General features: G+C 39.0%; 2 protein-coding genes across 3 annotated transcripts; one reads left to right on the plus strand and one right to left on the minus strand.

Moving 5' to 3' along the window:
• Positions 1–6692: 6692 nt before the first annotated feature.
• LOC114559564 (zona pellucida sperm-binding protein 4) lies at positions 6693–10948 on the plus strand. The gene is made up of 7 exons (XM_028584283.1): positions 6693–7344; positions 8086–8270; positions 8349–8446; positions 8528–8688; positions 8778–8970; positions 10035–10182; positions 10265–10948. Exons 1-7 carry the CDS (start codon positions 6693–6695, stop codon positions 10424–10426), a joined length of 1599 nt encoding a protein of 532 aa, XP_028440084.1. The 3' UTR covers positions 10427–10948.
• A 1326-nt stretch (positions 10949–12274) lies between these two features.
• On the minus strand, positions 12275–17842 carry tmem263 (transmembrane protein 263). 2 transcript variants are annotated; one of them, XM_028585130.1, is made up of 3 exons: positions 17593–17842; positions 15957–16027; positions 12275–13889 (listed from the first exon to the last, which is right to left on the minus strand). In XM_028585130.1, exons 2-3 carry the CDS (start codon positions 16021–16023, stop codon positions 13588–13590), a joined length of 369 nt encoding a protein of 122 aa, XP_028440931.1. In that variant the 5' UTR covers positions 16024–16027; positions 17593–17842; the 3' UTR covers positions 12275–13587. The 2 variants fall into 2 exon arrangements, with proteins under 2 accessions (XP_028440931.1, XP_028440932.1); XM_028585131.1 differs by lacking the exon at positions 17593–17842 and adding an exon at positions 17388–17567.
• Between the last annotated feature and the right edge of the window lie 2040 nt (positions 17843–19882).

Genomic DNA, 19882 nt, shown 5'->3' on the forward strand with positions numbered 1-19882 from the left:
TCCTCACGTTTATAATTTGTTGAAATGCATTGTCATTCTCAGTAACTGACTCTGAAAACACATTAGCAAACCAGAAGAGACCACAATAAAACTTGAATAAAAGAAAAACTAGACCTTTCACACAATATGACAGAAACATTAACAATGACATACAATTTATGATTAACAAGACACCTCTTTTTCCTTTGTTGTTTTGTTTAGCCATAAAGCCTTTGGCAGCAGCCATAAGGGGGAGACTAGGTGTTATGGTAGGACGGGTAGTCCACAAACTTATGCTTTATGCAGATGATATATTACTTTTTGTGTCCAAACCTAGCAGATCAATACCCTGTCTACTCCGCATCATTAACTCTTTTTCAAAATTTTCAGGTTTTGGGTAAATTGGTTGAAGTCAGAAGCATTACCTTTAACAGCTCAGTGCCCCGTAATAGCCTTCCAATCAGGTGCATTTCAGTAGCCAAAGCAAGGTATCGCATATCTGGGTATTAGGGCTGGCTAATACATCGATATTATATTAACATCCATGTATGAGACTAGATATCGTCTCAAATGTTGGATATCGTAATATCGTTATATGGCACAAGTCTTTTCCTGGTTTTAAAGGCTGCATTACAGTAAAGTTATTTTATTTCCTGAATTTACTGGATAGTTTTAGTTGTTCTATTTTGTCTTTACCTTAGAGATTATATCCACATAACTGATTAATATTTATGATATAATCATAAATAAATTAAACTCAATAAGATAAAATTCACAAATACCCAACACATCATTAAATAATTATGATTATTATTAAATATCTATGATTAAAATTAAATTAAACTTAAATTGGAAATTAGAATAAATAAAGTGCATTTTTAACTCCATTACACCTAGAGGGTGAGTCTGAGTGAGAAGGAAGAAGTGATGAATTCACAGCCCACAGCAACTTAATACGATATAGTGTCTATACAATCTAGTGTCAGAGAAAAATGCCTTTTGATTGACTTTCCTCTAAGCAAGATGATCCGAGTGAATTTGAGCTGGGCTTTTATTGTGAAGGGTAGAAATCAGTTTTTATTGAGTTTCCTCTTAGCGAAATGCTTAGTGAATTTAAGATGGACCTTTATTGTGAAGGGTAGACACGGAAGAGCCAGCGTTATGACAGCGCTTTTTTTCTTCAACCTTTTTTCCTCAGTCTTTTAGTTATTTTCACAGTTTAGCTAATATCCAACGCTGTCCAAACTGCTCCAAACTCTAAACCCCAAGTTCATTGGGTACTCAGGAAACCAAGTGAAGTAGATTGGATGAACGGTTAATGAGATATTTCAAGACATACAAAACAGACACACACACAGATGCTTTTAACTTAAGGCATCTGGCCCACTGGTCACTTCCTCCTGAGAGAGCCCCACCCTGGTATTGTATCGAGCAATCTTTTCTTGCCCCATTATCGTCCTTACAAAGCCTGTCTGTTAAACTGTATGGTGAGGCAAAAATACATCCGATAATGTCGTTTGGACCAAAGTGGCCCGGCTGTTTGAACTGGATCCATATCTAAATACTTAATCAAGTATTTGGTGAAACCCTAAGTTTTTGTTATTTGCAACTTGCATTTCGCCATCTGTTAGTGGGGATTTTTGGATTCAGTTCTTCAGCCCCCAAGGCACCAGAATGTTTAAATAAGGTGTTGCTGAAATATGGAAAAGGTCATGAGGCTTCTGGGCATTATTCTATGCTTATACAGAACCTGGGGGATGGAGGACCGAATCTGTAGGAATATTGAAACTATGTCATGCAATGTGAGGGTGCGCCTCATTTAGTTCAAGATTATCCATCGCTTCTATTGGACTTCCTCCAGATTGTTTAGAAGTAGTTTGAAAGACACACCAAATTGTTGGAAATGTAAGGCAGAGGATGGCCAATTACCTATTGTCCTATGGTCCTGTGATAAGGTCCAGGAATTTTGGACCGGGATGATAACCCAGGTTCCATTCAGCCCAAGATTATTTGAAAAAAAATGACTTATAGAAGGACCCCAAACCACTTCATATGCAACTCCCCTGTATACCCTACTACTAACTTACTGATTTACCTGACAGAGAACATTGTAGATTCAGAATGTAATCACAAAATATCACTATGACAATGTGTAGTATCAGACATTAGCGACATGGCAGTGTGCTACCCACCCGGCCCGTTATGAGCGCTAAACAGCACATATCTGCGTTCATTACCCACCAGAACTGGAGTGTGTGTGTGTGTGTTTGTGTGTGTGTGTGTGTGAGAGAGAGAGAGAAAGAGAGGGAGAGACAGTGTTGTCTTGTGTTGTATGATCGTAAAACGAATTTAACATTTCAGCAGAGGTGTTAATTTCCATACAGGTTTAGTGGCTTGACAGTTAACGGTGAAATAGGGAATTTGATTCGCGGCGGTATTTTGGCGACGGTACTGTTATTAGTTAGCAGTAGACTTAATTAACCCAGGGTGAGTCTGATGAAAAGTGCTGTGTCTGCCCGGTTCAGCTCTGAGATTTTCTCGCATTGCACAGCGCTGTGAAGGAATAATATCCGAGATTACTTTATATTCTGCCTCTGTTTTAGAAGTGGTGAATGTAGGCTACAGCTAACAGCAAGTTAATAATATATAGTGTCTGGCAATTGTTTGATATTTAGTGTTGGCAAATGGCTTTTTGTTAAGTTTCCTCTTAGCGAAAAAATAGACACGGAAAAGAGTAGCGCCTTTTTTTTGCCCGCGATGTTCCTTTCAGCTATCCGCTCGTGCTCCATGAAAGTGAAGAAAAGTTAGTTTGGTATATCCAGCAATCTTAGCTAACGTTGGAAGCAGGAAAAGATTCAAAGGCGATAACACCCCCTCCCCCCTGTTGTAAAGCATTCTGCACGTCTGCGTGTGACGTGCAGGTTACCTTCCCACCAAACACGCCCCCAAACACAGATAACGATGTGACTCAAAAACAGTGTCTGGTAGCCTGCCTATAAGTGGCATCACGCTCTGTCTGCCACTTGTTGTCTGTAGCTGGTTGTGCTTTGGATGTGTGGGATTCTGAAATGTCCTTAAATTCGTGATTTGTCGTTTGTTTATTGAAAGTCAAAGACAGTCCAAAGTAGTGCAACTTTGCACATTTTTGTGGATCTGAGGTGTATTTCACATTTTAGCCGCCAAAGTGCTAACTCAGTGTGCAGTGTGAGAGGGGGAGTGGCCAGCGGCTAGAGTGGCAAAAGCCAATGTGTGCTTCTTTTACCAATATATATTTACTAGGGCTGTCAAAAATAGCGCGTTAACGACGTTAATTAGTTGTTTGTTGTTAATTACGTCAATTTTTTTAATGCATTTCACGCATGCGCAGTGTGACAAATTATTCAGGTCAGGAAAGTGGTTGGGAGCTAGAGGCGAGATGGAGCAAGGTGAGCAAAGTGGGCCTATTGAAGGATTCAAATATAAAAAGAATGATGATGGTACAGTTAACAAGTACAAGGTTATTTGCAAGATTTGTAACAAGGAGTTTCAATTTCACCGGAGCTGTTCAAGCTTGAGGTACCATGTCAACGCCAAACATGCGTTTGCTGGGCCGTCAGGTTCAGCAAGTGGTTTGCGCCAGACCACGCTGAATGTTCGCAGGCCATTAACAAAATCAACCTCAGATAATTTGACCAACACAATAGCTAAATGGATTGCAAAGGATTGTAGACCCATTAGCATTGTAGAAGACTCAGGTTTCCTTGATGTTTTGCAAGTGGCGTCTCAAGACTCAGCCACAGTCGAGAGCCACAGTTATGACGAAAATCCACGAGCTCTATGAAAAAGAAAAAGAAAAAAGGAAAGAGGTCTTGGCTCAAGTAAATCATATCGCCCTGACAGGAGACCGTTGGACATCAGTGAGTAACAACAATTACCTCGGCTCGGAGTAACTGCACATTTCATCAGTGACACGTGGGAACTCAAGTCTTTTGCGCTGACTATATTAAAAACTGAGGAGCGTCATTTTGCGGAGGCTTGTAAAGAACAGTTCCTGTCTGTTGCACGTAAGTGGGACATCGAGGGCAAGACGACAACCATTGGGACTGACAGTGCACGCAACATGGTTGCTGCAATTCGACTTACACGCTATGAACACATGAACTGTGTCGTGGCTACTTTGAATAATCTAAAATATAAGACATGTTTTCAGTTATTTCACACTTTTTTTGTTAAGTACATAATTCCATATGTGTTCATTCATAGTTTTGATGCCTTCAGTGATAATCTACAATGTAAATTGTCATGCAAATAAAGAAACACATTGAAAGAGAAGGTGTGTCCAAACTTTTGCCCTGTACTGTATGTAACTGAGCTCCTGGGTGGAGAGGCCTATGTCTCCTGTTCTGTGGTACTACCTTCTCTCTGCCACTTGTCTCAAGATGGAAGCCTATGATGAGGACCCTGCATATGTGGTGAGATTCAAGACCAAATTCAAGGAGGACCTAGCATCCCGTCAAGAACAGCTCAACAATGCATGGCTCCAGATCCTCGTTTCAAAGACTTGAAATGCCTGCCCAAGACAGACAGGGAAGAGGTGTGGATCACACTTGAAGGGATGCTGCAACAAGAATCACCCAGAAGGTCTTCACAGACACATGATGATGGGCCACCCAGGAAGAAAATCAGCCTTCTGCAAATGGGCTCAGATTCAGAATCAGAAGATGAAGAGGTCCAACCTGCCATACAGAGGTACAGAGCAGAGCCCACCATTAAATTGGAGGACTGCCCCTTGAGGTGGTGGGCATCTAATTCAAGAGCCCATGAGAAGCTGGCCTCACTAGCTCACAAATATCTAGCCACTCCTGCAACCACTGTTCCCTGTGAATGACTTTTCTCAGTTGCAGGTCACATTGTGAACAAGAAAAGGTCAGCTTTACTTTCAGAAAATGTGAACAAGTTAGTTTGCCTCAGCAACTGGCTGAAAGATGATGAAGCTCAGTAGATTTGAAAGGTGATGTTCAAACAAAAAGACCAGTTTCAGTGCAACATGTTATAGTAGTTAGCAACTGGATTTTTGTGCAACTGGATTAAAGAATGGAGGAAAAGGTAAACGATTGTTCTTTGGTTTGATTTAAAAGTTTTATTGAAAATGTTTTTTTCCACATAAAAACGCAACAGATGACTCAAATTGTGCAAAAATGTGGTAGGCCACTGTTATGATTTGACTACATTTATTGCTTTCTATTCAATTGAATACTGTAAATTGTACATCCTGGTTAAGAGGAATGCCAAAGAGGAAGCGATGGGACATTACAAAGACAAATATTATGGTGTGTAGTATGTTTCAGCTTGATTTAAACCACCATTATTTGGCTGTGTTAATAAACAGACATAATATGAAAATTATGTATCTGTGTCCTGTTATTTATCTTTTGGTATGCATTTCAGAAAAAAAATGGTTAGGATTCAGGTCTAATTGCAAATAGTGATTAATCCTGATTAATCCACTGAAAATTCTGATTAATTTGATTAAAAATTAGAAATGCAAAAGATATTGGTAAATATTATTTACCAATTAAAATAGTTAATCACAAAAAATTAAGATTGCATTCTTGAATTTTAGGGATTTTCCTTTAATTGGATACATATTTGTGCTACAGGTCCTCAGGAAATGAAGGGGCTATAGTCTTTGATTTCAAACAATACAACTGCATATGCATAGTTTTTCCCAAAAGAAACTTCATGAAACTATTGAAATGTGTGAAAAAACATGTACTTAATTGAGTATGTTTTAATTATTCGATTTTTTTTGGTTATGTTTGGCATATTTTCGCCCCTTCCCAAAAGTTCTCCAACAGAAATTTCCCAGATGCATATGCTGAGCAAATGCGAAGCAATCCATCTGGCGGAGTCAGGTTAGTAGGGGGGAGCTCTATAGAGAAACCTGCGAGCAAAAAGCAAGAAAACAGCGAAGAAATTGCCAAAACTGCATAGCGCCCCTTTAAGGTAACACTACACAATTTTTGAAAGAAGTATTACATAATCTTCTGCTTACAAATGAAAAGCAATAAAACTCACCCTTGCTCAATTCAACAAACTCAGGGGCTTTGCTGCTACAGCCTTAACAAACTTCAGATAGATAGCGGTAAATTGAAGGGAAATTCAATGTAATGCTGTAATTGCAACTTAGCCTCAAAGTATTTCAGTAAAAGTTATACAGAATAGTTATAACTTAATTGTCTACATAAAAACCTTTTTGAGGAAGGGATCTATGTGTTCTCTGTCTGTGTCATGGAAACATTTGAATGTCTAGTTGTGTAAGACAATCTGCCAACTAAACCAAACATTGCGCACTAGCAAAATAAACATTTGGTGACAAATAAAGCTTGAGGTCACAAAGACCTTTGAAAGGGTTTTTGTGACCTAAATTGTCAATAAATACTTTAATGTCAATGTGTCAACCACCCCAATTTACTGATCTGATAACATGTGTTTCCCCTTGTCCCCAAACTGATCTTGTGAAGTTGACAAAAGGCCTCTCAAATCACCCATCTGAATAATGAAACACAACATTACAAAATACGCCCCTGTAGCTTTTAAGTGGCTATTAAAAGATAGTGGTTTGTGGTTATTTGGCCTCAGAGGTGGGGTTTATAAAACATCAAGCCCAGTCACATATAAATGTGGCAGCTCATATAACTTGGGGACTGTGCATGTCAAACTGCTGTTTAACCATGGCAAAGTGCTGGAATGTCACCTCTTTAGTGGCACTAGCACTGCTAGGGTGCTTAGTTTGGACAAAGGTAGAAGCTCAGTACCCGTCTATGTATACAAAGGGTGCTACACTTCCTCAGGTACCATTAGTTCTTCCAGGATCTTTTGTCCGGAATCGGGTTCCTCAAACTGTTAAACAGCCACAGCAACTGCAGCCACCACCGCATCTGCAAAAACCACAGCCACCACAGCGACCGCAGCCACCACCACCGCTGCCACCACCGCCGCCACCGCGGCAACCACCGCCACCATGGCCACTACCGCAACTGCAGCCGCAGCCACCACTGCCGCAAACACAGCCACCACCCCTGCCACCATGGCCACTACCGCAACTGCAGCCACCACCACCGCCGCCACTACTGCAACCACCGCAACCACCGCCACCGCCACCATGGCCACTACCGCAACCGCAGCCACCACCGCCGCCACCACCGCCGCCGCCACCACCGCAACCGCAGCACTCACAGCAACGCCAGCACTCTCCTTCTTTCCCGAGTTGTGAGGTGGCAGCAGCCCAGAGAATCCCCTGTGGAGGTTCTGGTATCTCTGCAGCTGCATGTAAAGTGATTAGCTGCTGCTTTGATGGCCAAGGATGCTACTTCGGAAAAGCAGGTAGGTTTTAGACACATTTTTTTTGGTTGTATTGAGTAAATACTGCATTGTAACATCAATGGATGACTTTACTAATTATAATGATCCAGATAGAATATTACTATGGTAAAATGTCTTTGTCGTACATGTAACTTATCTAAGTAGTTACTGTAATTTTCTTTGTTAAAACATATGATGGAGTACTCGAGTTAAGCTCCATAATGTACGCATAATATTACAGTGACTTTACCAATGATGCCAATATGTCATCTGAGGATATGTTTAACTTTGATATGTTGAACCTTTGCTGAATAAAATTCCACTGTGATCATTAATATTATGGTCTCATTTTGTAATTTAGCCACACTAGCGGAAGGATATTATTGGAATAGACATTCAAGATCCTATCCAAAATCCAAGAGGATGAATTATTGACTTTGGGGATTTTCTGACTTTTCACTCTAGCAGCATCAGGTCTAGATTTAATGGTGTCCAATTCCTGCAAAATTGTCATTCGCATAAGCTTTAGCTGCACTTAAATTGAAGTTAATTATCAAAGGTTGACATGCCAAACTAAAATGGTGAACATCATGTCAAAAGTATCAGTATCTTAGAATGCTGATGTTAGCATTTAGCTTAGCTGTACCCTAAGTAAACCCTAAAATAGTCCTTAGAATGGCTGTAGACTGGTCTTGTTACATTTTTTTTTGGTCTGTAATATCAAACCATTCGGCACATTGTTGACTGTTTTTGTGCCACCAGTGACTGTCCAGGTCACCAAGGATGCCCAGTTCATTGTTGTAGTGGCCAAAGATGCCACTCTGCCCAGCATTGACCTTGAGTCAATCTCACTGTTGGGACATGGTCCAAGCTGTACATATGTTGACTCCAATTCAGAGTTTGTCATTTACCAATTTCCTGTTACTGCCTGTGGCACCATTGTTATGGTAAGAACTTGATTTTCTCCACTTTTTAAAAATTGTTTTCAAACATTGTTACCCCACCTGCCAGTTTTACTTTTGTAGGAGGAGCCTGGTGTTATTATCTATCAGAACAGGATGTCTTCCTCATTTGAAGTGGGTATTGGGCCTTTTGGAGCCGTTACCAGGGACAGCTCCTTTGAGTAAGGGATTACCTTTTTTTAATACGTTTGTGGTATCAAAATTTCTGGCCAAGCAACATAATGCCAGTTCACTCTTTTCAGATTGCTCTTCCAGGGTAGGTTCACTGGCACTTCTATTGAAACTGTGGTTGTAGAAGTATTACCGCTACAAGATCCTCCTCTACCGGTTGCTGCTCTGGGACCAATCACTGTACAGCTGAGGTTGGCTAACGGACAATGCTATACAAAGGATTGTAATCAACGTAAGTTCATTTTAGCCTGGCAGCGTTGCTGTGTTTGTAGATCATTTCATAATGTGGGCTGGCACAATAACTGGTTTCTGCTCTGACAGTGGATGCGGCCTATAGCTCTTTCTACACAAAGACAGACTATCCTGTGACCAAAATACTGAGGGACTCTGTGTATGTGGAGGTTCAACTCCTTAAAAAGACAGATTCCCTTCTTGTCCTGACTCTTGGTCGATGTTGGGTAACCGGTGGCCCCAACCCTTCCAGTCTGCCCCAGTGGGAAATTATCACAGACGGGTAACTAAAATATTAAATTTACAACATGTTTTACATTGCTATCATCCAGTCTGCTCATTGGGAAAACTGATTATAATCTTAAAAAGTGTTTGACTTAAATGTGGACACATTGGGTGCCTGGATAGCTCAGTTGGATTAGTGGGTGCCCATTTATAGAGGTTTACTCCTTGATGCAGCGGCCCGGGTTTGACTCTGACCTGCGACCCTTTGCTGCATGTCATTCCCCCCTCTCACTTGTAAAAATAAAGGCTGAAAATGCCCCATATATATATATATATATATATATATATAAAACTGGACACCTTTAGAGTTTAAAAATAAACTTGTCAGTTATCCTGGTGGACAAACTATAGAGAAAGAGAAAGTCTTTCTTAAAGGTCCCATGACATGGTGCTCTTTGGATGCTTTTATATAGACCTTAGTGTTCCCCTAATACTGTATCTGAAGTCTCTTTCTCGAAATTCAGCTTTGGTGCAGAACTACAGCCACTAGAGCCAGTCCCACAATGAGCTTTCCTTAGGATGTGCCATTTCTGTGTCTGAAGCTATTGAGGAGGAGAGAGGGAGGGGCAAGGTGGAGGGTGGGGGTGTGGCCTTGACCAACTGCTCGTTTGCTCGTTTGAAAGCCATGATGTCTCTCTCTCATGGGTTGGCCAAATTCTCTGGGCGGGCAAAGCAGAGAAAGGGGAGGTAACCTTGCTCCTTATGACCTCATAACAAGCAGATTCCAAAACGGCTCATCTGAGCTTTCATTTTCTCAAAGGCAGAGCAGGATACCCAGGGCTCGGTTTACACCTATCGCCATTTCTAGCCACTGGGGGACCATAGACAGGCTGGGGGAACGCATATTAATGTTAAAAAACCTCATAAAGTGAAATTTTCATGCCATGGGACCTTTAACTATCTCAACATATCTTTGGCCTTTTTGTAGAAACAAAATGGAGCAGATAAGCTAATATCTGCCATGTTGATGAATTAATGGGCTGAAATGACTGAATGACACTAACATTCTTATTCAATGTATTTTCAGTGTCATTGCCTTGAAATAACTTTCTTTTCATCCAGGTGTCCAAACAAGGATGATCACTACTTGTCCTCACTGATTCCAGTCGTTTCCTCCTCTGGTCTGGACTTCCCTAGTCACTACAGGCGTTTCCTTTTCAAAATGTTTACTTTAGTGGACCGCAATTCATTGCAACCCCTGAAGAAACAGGTAATGATTAAATCCATTGATGAGGATTGCCTGCAACAAAATATGTTGGTATTGCTCTGCCAACACTGTTTTCCTTGTTCAGGTGTACATTCACTGCAGTACAGCTGTGTGCCAAGCTATGCCCGGCAGAAACTGTGAACCGTCATGCGCCAGCAAAATGAAGAGAGATGTGGAGGCTGTGGACCAGATGAATGCTGAGCCTAAGATTGTGGCTTCTGTTGGACCAGTGATCATGGAGCAGTAAACAGCACCGTGTCAAGCTCAAGAATTTGGCTGAAAGCATTTAGTAAAAAATTTGCAACAGTAACATGGTTTAGTTTTGTGATGTGAAATTTAAATGACATGCAAAAAGTCAAAAGTGAAATAACACAACGGATTACATTCATCACATGGTCACATCCATATTAAAAATCCTAGAAGTTTTCCCTGACCCTGACCTGACTCCTGGGACTTTTACAACTGTACCCCAGCCTCTCCTGACCCTCTTGCCCCGCCCCTTAAAAATATCCTATGCAAAGAGCAGAACTTAATTGTGAATTTAAAAGGGATGTAATAAAAGGACAAATGTCTTAAAAACACATTACAGTGCAGTAATAATAAAATGCCTTCATTGTTGTAGCACATTATAAAACTATATTTGCTGTGCATTTCCTGAGAAGGTACATGATCAATGCACATATGCTGCCGTGCTTACACACCACATACACACATACGCGCACCTTTCATGCTAAACCACTAATATTAATAAAATACAAATAATAAATAATATGTTGTGCCAAATGCTTTTTACATCTCATAAATATAGTGTATATATTTACAGTATGGGAATTATTGAACCAGACTTGTAGTATTATTCTAGGTGAATAACCTAATTTCGCCACCTCCACATAAGGCTGAACGATTAATTGCATTTGCAATAATATCGCGATATGTTAAAACGCGATTTCCTAATTGCAAAGGCTGCGATTTGGTCACATTACTCGCGAGAGCAAATCAGTTTGCACTCCACAGAGAAAGCAGAGCTGATTTCTGTCATGCAAACAACTCTGAGTTGTAGTTTAAAACTTTTACAGAGATTTTAATAAAATGAAGGGTTTCATTCGGGCTCGAGTCCATACATGCAGTTAAAAGCCTTGTGTTGTCCTTCGGGTCCCAGTGACCTGAAGGACAACACAAGGGTTATGTACTTCCGTTTACTTTGTTGAGAATTGCTCTCTAAATCCTGTCTCTTGTAAAGTAAGTAAGTAAAGTTTATTTCTAGAGCACATTTAAACACAGTTTAAGTTGACCAAAATGCTGTACAAAAAAGCACTAAGGTGTTGTATTAACCCTTATTTTGTCCTTTGGGTCCCAGTGACCCGAAGGACAAAATAAATAAAATAAAAATTTTTTTTTTTTACTTATTTAACTGTATAGTAAAGTTCAAAGACAGTGTTTAAAAAGTGCAATCCACATGTTTACATATGTTTATTACAGTAAATAATAATGAAATAATCTAAATACTACTAAGTGTGGTAAAGCCACATATTTGTTTTTATATTTCTGCAATCTGCACTTTAGTTTGTGTGATTTGTTTCTGAATTTCATATGAATGTTTACACCAGGCTTTGTCAGTGCTCAATATACTACTGTGATGGAAGTAATTAAATAAAAGATGTCATTTATATACATTTATGAATCACCTAATTTCATCATCACATAAAGGCCTGGCCTCCAGGAAAGAAGTTTAATCTATCTAATCATGTGTTGTTCATACTATAAAATCATGTATTTATTGTTTGTCTTTGTTTAATAATACAGAAGACAAAGCTTAAAAAATAATAATCGCATATTATTAAATATCGCAATATTTGGGGGGGGAAAAAAATCGCAATTAGATTATTTTCAAAAATCATTCAGCTCTACCTCCACCGGGCAACATCCACTCAATCACAATCAATCGCCCCAATGTTATATTTCACAAATATTTAACTGTTCCTCCCTGCAAAAAAAGCAAGTTTAGGATCTTCTTTTCCGGACTTTATAATTACCTGTTCGTGGTTAGCATTTAATTGCTTTGGGTCTATACTGGTACTGATAGAACACAATAATACAACCTTCAGCATGTTTTATTTAAACAATATAATATTGCCATGTTTCAATAAATTCTCATTTTCACTTCAAAACATTCTGCAACATGGATGAAACAAAAGCTTTAAAAGCTTTGTTTTGCGTTATACAAGACGTAAATTACATTTTCAAGTTAAATTTTGCAAAAACTACTTTTTTAATTAAATTTACTATTACGGGTTTGTCAGCTTAAAAATGTAGTTAACACTAAAAAGTCTGTGTAGCGTATTGAATGTAACGTCAAGAAATACAGCCATCAGATCCCTACAACAGTCAACACAGTGACGCTAAGCAATATGGAGGAGCATTAGAGAAACGTTCAGGGTGAAAACTAATTATTTGATACAGTGGGAGAAACTAATGCCATCACGAAGCGTATGTGTCCTAAGGAGAAATGTTGACATACTTTGACTTAGGAGTGAAATCAACAAACAGTAACTATCAAAATATAGTCAAAAGAGGTTATGTATAAAATGTTATTTATTCATAGTCATAGTGAATCAATTAACACTACAGCTGGAAAGGAATTGCAATCAAAATACTCTTGACTTTTATATTTTAATTGTAATGATTTAGATTATGTATCAAAAGTACGAGTCACCTTCCACTCCAGTGAGAATATAACCACCAGAGGGCGATGTGAATTCAGAAGAAAATTGAAACCGTTACAAAAACTCCTCAGAGGAATATTCAGTTACAGCCAGCAGGTGGTTTCGATATTAACCTGGACTGTACTCTTCGATCAGACGTATTTGTTCATTTGTGCAGGCTGAACAAAGTGAACTGAACAGAAAGGTGATTTAGTCACCCTATACACATTTTCTGATCCACGTGTTTGTCAGTTGACAGTGAAACACTCTAGTTACAGATCATCATTGATCAACGATTGTCCTGCAAGTGAAATTTAAGTGCATTTACACTCTGAGCTTTTGTCCTCTGGTACTGATGTTAACTTATGTGGCGAACACAACAGTTTGCAGTGTTGTCGCGTATTATCAAATATGAAACATGGACATTTTATTTGAGCAATTTCAGGCACTGGTGATTATAGTGTTTCATTTAACAGAGAAGGAGAGTCTTTGTTAGTTCTTGCTTTGTGGGTCCTAGCCACAAAAAGTATATGAAGGTGGGTTTACCAACAATCACATTAAAAAAACAGAACCAAAAACAAAGACCCCTCACCAAAATGTGTACACTAAACTTTTGAGTCCTCGGTTGCTCACGATTGCTAACACAGGCAACAGCAAAGTGCGAGTCATAACACCTCTGCTGTTTGCGTTCACTTTCCTCTCCCCGTCAGTCAGACTTGTCCTTCTTTTTGCCTCCTCCTATGGGAACTTTGCTGACCACTGCAGAACCGACAGCAGTCACTCCTCCAGCTACAGCACAAACTCCTCCTTTAACCAGCCCCACTCCCATCCCAGGCAGAGCGGCTACAGAGTAGACGGTGCTTTTGGTGAGGTCCAGACTCTTTCCTCCTATCCAGGTCACACCGCCCACCGTCGCTCCTACAGCTCCCTTGGTGGCACCGTACAAGCCCCCCGCCAACCTGCCGAACATGCCCGGCTGCGTCTGTGGATGGTCCTTGATGTTGTCATCTGGTTTAAAACAACAAGAGATTAATCAACTATTCATTTCAGTACTACATCACACAGGGTTGTTTCTTCTTTTTCTACTTATTCTTCATTTTCTTCTTCCTCAGTTAAAAAGGATAGTTCGGATTTGTTGAAGTAGACTGTAAGTTCCCTGAGCAGTTCCTTCAGCACTGCTAGCTGTTTCTGTGATATGAGCTAGGGCTGTGCGATAGCAAGAAAAATCAGATATCACGATATTCTTGACCAAATACCTCAATATCGAGGCAATATTCTAGGGTTGACAATTGGTGCTCTTCACACTTAGATTTTAGATAAATAATCATCAGTAATGTGGACATAATGTCTAAGTGGGGAAAAGGCAAATAATAGAACAGCTAAAATAGTCTGGTAAGTTCAAGAAAAGTACATCACTTTACTGTAATGCAGCCTTTAAAACCAGGAAAAGACACCTCTTGTGCCATATTACGATATCCAAAATCTAGACGATATCTAGTCTCATATCACGATATTGATATATCAATATATTGCCCAGCCCTAATATGAGCCATCACTGGACAATATTCTGCACTATGCATATTTATTTATTACTCTTTGTTACCTCCAACTGTACAATGTAATTTCTATTCATCTGCACCTTATTCATCTGTATATCTTTGTTTAAATATAATGTTTATATAAGGGTGTTTGTGTAAATATGTTTGTTTTATTACTATTATAACTAATTCTATTTTTTCTATTTCTTATACTTTTTGTATATTTGTTCTCCTATGTTTACTTAATATGTATTTGTGTTATTCTGATGTGTGTAATTTTTTTTCTTTTGAGTTGCTGTAGCACAGGAACTCCCCCAGTGTGGGATTAATAAAGTCTGTCTTATCTAAAGTAGATGGAGGTCGGCACGGCCCCAGTTTGGAGAAGCAGGCAGGAGCACCGACACGGGAGCTAAGCAAAGCACTGCTGTGGACAAGGGTAGCAGCTTAACATATTTTAGCCATCTAAAAAAAACACTATCACTATAAGTGGTCTACGCTATATTTAGAACTTTTTCACAGCTTTACCTTGCCTTTAAATAGCTATGTTTAAGTTTATGCAGGGGGGACTGAAGCCACTAGACTTCATTGACAAAAAACAGTAATTTTACCTCGTAGAACACACTCGATCGGTTAGTTAGTTTGTTAGTTCCTAGCGCAAGTGATTTTCTTTAGGTGGGCCCTTTTTGGGTGGCTAAAATATGTTTAGCTGCTGCCCCCGTCCACAGCAGGACATTGATGAGCTTCCATGTTGGTGCTCCTGCCTGCTTTTCCAAACTGGGGGTGTGCCAACTTTTATCTACTGTATCTTATACACTGACTATGGATACCACGTACCACAAATCTGAACTATACCTTTAAGATGCTTGCTCACTTGTTAAAATACACCATATTTACAATAGGTTACTAAAGAGTTAATTATCAAAATGGATGCCGACTAATTTTCTGCCAATCGACTAGCAATTAACCGGCTGTTTCTGCTGCGCATTCTTTTTATGTACAACACACAGCTGCACTTACACGTGTTCCATCATTCAAATATAAAAAACAGCCATGGGTCAAAATTGTAATCTGCCAAAGAGCTGGAAAGTTACAGTTAAAATGTCTTTGGTAAACAGAGGACACAGCTCTGCCTCAAAGGAACACTTACCTAATGAATCTGCACATTATGTATTAGCTTAAGTTAAGTGTAATGTCTTGTTTGTGTTCTAGTATGTGTAGTGTATGTATAGAGATTTGTGGTGTAGTATGTAACTTTTGTCCTGTCCTTTTTGCCACCAGTCTTGGCCAGGACTCCCTGGGAGAAGAGTTTCTGTAACCCATGGAACTTTTCCCGGTTAAATAAAGGTTGAATGAATATTAAGTTTACCAGAAGCTGATTACTGTAGAAAGAGCTAATCACTATGCAAAATTCATAATCTGTATTTCCATCTAATTTGTCCCATGTCTAGTTCTTTGACTGACAACATGAAAACCCTAAAAAAAAAATGTTGGAGTCAATGAACACAAATGTGTCACTATCTTAAGGACCTAAACCTACCTGTAGCTACTGGCTCTTCATTGAGGTATGCAGGCATATCCTCAGGCACCTGCTCCGCCTGACTCATCTCTCTGGGAAAATAAATGACACAATTACGTACAAAGACAATGTAAACGCAGATGTACAGAGTGGGGAGCAATAGGGAAAGAGATAGTGAAATAGTGTTCCTCCTGGCATTCCTATGCAATTTCTATTATGATGTTAACCCTGTAAGAGATATGTGCCTGAGCTTGTTGTTGCATATTTTTCTGTTTATTAAGGTCTTGTTGGTTAAGAGGGAAGTACCAAAAACAAGACTGCTTTTTTTACCTCTTAAATTTTGCACATTTAAGTATTGCACACAGAGAGCAATGCCTTTGTTCTATTCTTGCTTGGTACATGTATGAGTTGCTTTAACTTTCATAATGCTTTTTGGACCAGGCTACACACTCTAGTCAAAATGTTTTTAAAAGGCCTTTATTCCAAATATACAAGTTTTTTTTGTATATGCGAGTCTACAGGGAAAGCCTTGACTTAAGTCAATAGTTAGGAATGGGGCTGTTGAACACACATCATTTAAAGAAAATAAAAGGAACTTGCTTTGGGTGTGCTGCAGCGGATCCTAAAACAAGGCAGACCTGTTCACGGTTTGCCACAGAGTTGTAGGCTACAACAGGTTAAAATGTGTTTTTACACAAGTACAATCTTTTTAAACTTAAAACAACGGATAGTGAAAAACAAAAACGTTCAATATGTAGCCTAAGTAGTTTTCTAGACTTTGGGAAAACAGTAATAAACAGGGAATTTTGAAATAATTGACTCCATATCCCCTAAAGTAGAAATGATCTGAGACCATTATTTGTTATCGGTAACGTTTTGTTTTGTTTCTGAGAAGTCAATGGTGCCTTATGCAGTTATGAAATCTTCTCAGACGAAAGCGTTATTCAGTCATGGCGTTTAAGATGAACAAAGGGATGCCTTTATGGCAGCTGAGTCAATTTACTGATGGGTAAACAACATTACACCGTGTATATCTTTGCCAGGTTCAAATTAAATATACTCCTAGGAGTACTCGGCTAAAGGCCCGACGTACAATGTAAAACTTGTGCTACATAACGTTAGCTAACCTACCGCATTTGTTCATGGCAGACTGCGTTTACGTTAACTTAAGCTAACGTTAACCCTACATCCATTGAAAACACGGATACTTGCTTAAGCATTGTCTAATTACTGCACATTTGACTTGTCAAAGTTGTTGCCCGTCTCACTTTTAAAGCTATAAATGATTAGACGTTTTTAACACGGAAAACTATGTGGTTGTGTTGCCTATAATCGCCATAATTAGCCATTTGTGCAATCTTCTAGCTGAGACACGTCACGGCTCTCCCGAAACAAAACATCACTTTAACGTTTATAAAAAATAAATAAAGCACTTTAACGTTTTCCCCCCACCATTAATCCATCGACGTTTGTTAGCATTTCCTCAACATATCTGTCCCGATTACACTAATGGTCGAATGAGCTGGCATTGAAGCTGGTTTTGCAAGATAGTATGGATCGTTGTTGTTTTTGTGGTTCTGCAGAAGTTCTCATCTCATGGCTGACTCTCATTACACAAACAGAACCTCAAACTAACGTTCGCTCATTTAGCACTTACCTTGTTTTGTAACGTTATCAAACTGATACAATGTACTGTGCGTGACTTAAAACTATGTGAGCAAAAAAATAATTTTAGGTTCCACGGCCTGTAATAGCTGCTGGTGGTTAAGCTGTGTTGTCTCTCTGACAAACGTTATATTTTGGAGGAGGCAGTCTCCACCCATTAAAACACACAGAGGTACACACTGTCCGCAGGATGGAGCTCCAGCTGCTGCCTCGCCTTTACTAAACCACATGCACACATTTAAGTAGTTGTTATGTGTCTAGAGAATACCAACACTGTCCAATATGTTAAGCACAAAATGGAATTTTTATAAATTCAGAAATGATTATAGATGATTTGGTTGTTAAAAAAAAGGAGCAACTGTTTGGGTACCACGTTAGGAAAGCATCGCAGGGTGTAGTATAATGCATGAACGAACAGATACGATTTAGGTTGATTTTGTATGGGGCCCCTGGCCGTCACTTTGGCGCGAGAGGACAGTCGGGACACCAAACACGACAACAACATCCTCCCCTGAAAGCGGAAGTGACGTACATCCTGCTTTTTTTCTTTCATTTAAAAAAAAAAAACAACAACATCAAAGATCGTATAGCTTTTATGGGGAGATGTCAGTATGCACTGGAGATTGTGGCTATGTGGGAGGGAGCGTAGACAGTATATAAGATTGGCTGGACATTTTTTTTATGTTTTTAAATTCTATTTTATTTATTTGCAAAGCACCAAGAGGATTGCCATCCAATTTCATTGTATCCTGTACAATGACAATAAAGAATTCTATTCTATTCTATTCTATTCTATTCTATTCTATTCTATTCTATTCTATTCTTATAGTATAAAAACAGACCAGAATCAAATACCTCCTTAATACATAAAATGAAGATACATTTTCATGAGGATAGTGAAAAAAAATGCATGTAGACCGGGCAAAGCGGGAAACTGCTCCCTGGCTGCAAAGCCTCAGGGGGTACATATTTTTGTGTGCCAGTTTCTTTGTGGTAATATTATTTGCAAATTATTTTTGGCACCTTATTTATTGAATGATTTGGGCCTGAGGCAGGTCCAGCATTATTACATGTCTTCACTACCTGTGTTTACCTCCCTTGTGGGTTTATTTGTGCATGAATGTAGGTGAGGGCCTACAATCAAAACAAATGCAAAATAGAGTGGATATCCACTACAGATACAACTATGGTAACCAAAATAAACATTTGCTGAACATTTTAAATAGTGAGACAATGCTGTTATATCTATACATTTATCCACTCACACTCACTAATCCTGTGTGACGGGGCTCTACAGCTCACACTGGGCAAGGGTAAATCCTGCACCTGTACAGGTCACCAATCTCAAAAGCTGTTACAAAAAGATTCTGTTTTTTGAGCACAAGCAAATCTATTTTCAGATGTTAATCTAAAGTAACACAATTGTATCAGCAATCTAAAAATAATAATGAATTGTTGTAATCTGGTCATAATAAAACTGATAATTTATTGACTTATTAGGCAGTATATGCACCAGTTTGTAATAGATTACCTTTGTCACATTTGAAATATTTCAAATGTTTATGTTGTTTGGGTGTATTTCTTTATTGTACATTTGTTGTTTGTTTATTGTATTTGTTTCTGTAAAGAACTAAATGGATCTGGCCTCACTTTTTGGTCTTTGTATACGTTCTAGTTCTGACCTGTACTGACAAACTCTCTTGGATGACTAGAGAAATGTCTTAAAAACTAAACAGCAAGTTTAGTGGCTTTAAGAAAGTAATTGACCCCAATGAATGAGGATTTTCTAGACATGGTATGCCTGCTGCCATTTTTTTTTAAATTTCTTTTGAAATATGGCTTTAAACGAAACAGGCACACAGGTCTATTCTGTTTATTTGGGACTCACTGTATTTCTGGGTTGAATTACTGACTTGTCACTATCACTTGACTTGAGGTGTATTTCACTGAAACACTGAAACACTCGCTTAAAAACACTGTCTACTAAAATAGAACAAAATAAACAAATTGATTATCAATGCATCAATACAAAGTGTAAGAGCATATGAAAGTTTGAGGCGGCAACCAAACATCATAACATTTTCAGAGCACACATAATATTTAGGATACGAGTTTAGTGAAGCTATAGACCTGCAGTGAACTTTCATCACGGTCAAATTATGGCTAGAAATTTGTCGTACAAATCAAGATTAATGCCTGGACTCCTTTAATCTGGAACATGCGCTAAAGTAAATGGACTGTGTGTTCACAGAATGTTATGTACAGTCTTCTTTTCCCCAACC

This window comes from Perca flavescens, chromosome 8 (assembly GCF_004354835.1).
Source record: "Perca flavescens isolate YP-PL-M2 chromosome 8, PFLA_1.0, whole genome shotgun sequence".
In the NCBI taxonomy this organism is placed as follows: domain Eukaryota; kingdom Metazoa; phylum Chordata; class Actinopteri; order Perciformes; family Percidae; genus Perca; species Perca flavescens.

Bases quoted from the DNA above. Each gene is read 5' to 3' on its own strand.
- LOC114559564 (XM_028584283.1), top strand. From the start codon at position 6,693: ATGGCAAAGTGCTGGAATGTCACCTCTTTAGTGGCACTAGCACTGCTA. The intron at 7,345-8,085 runs GTAGGTTTTAGA...TTGTGCCACCAG, and splicing joins ATGCTACTTCGGAAAAGCAG to TGACTGTCCAGGTCACCAAG. The intron at 8,271-8,348 runs GTAAGAACTTGA...TTACTTTTGTAG, and splicing joins CCTGTGGCACCATTGTTATG to GAGGAGCCTGGTGTTATTAT.
- tmem263 (XM_028585130.1), bottom strand. From the start codon at position 16,023: ATGAGTCAGGCGGAGCAGGTGCCTGAGGATATGCCTGCATACCTCAAT. The intron at 13,890-15,956 runs GTAGGTTTAGGT...GTTTTAAACCAG, and splicing joins TGAAGAGCCAGTAGCTACAG to ATGACAACATCAAGGACCAT.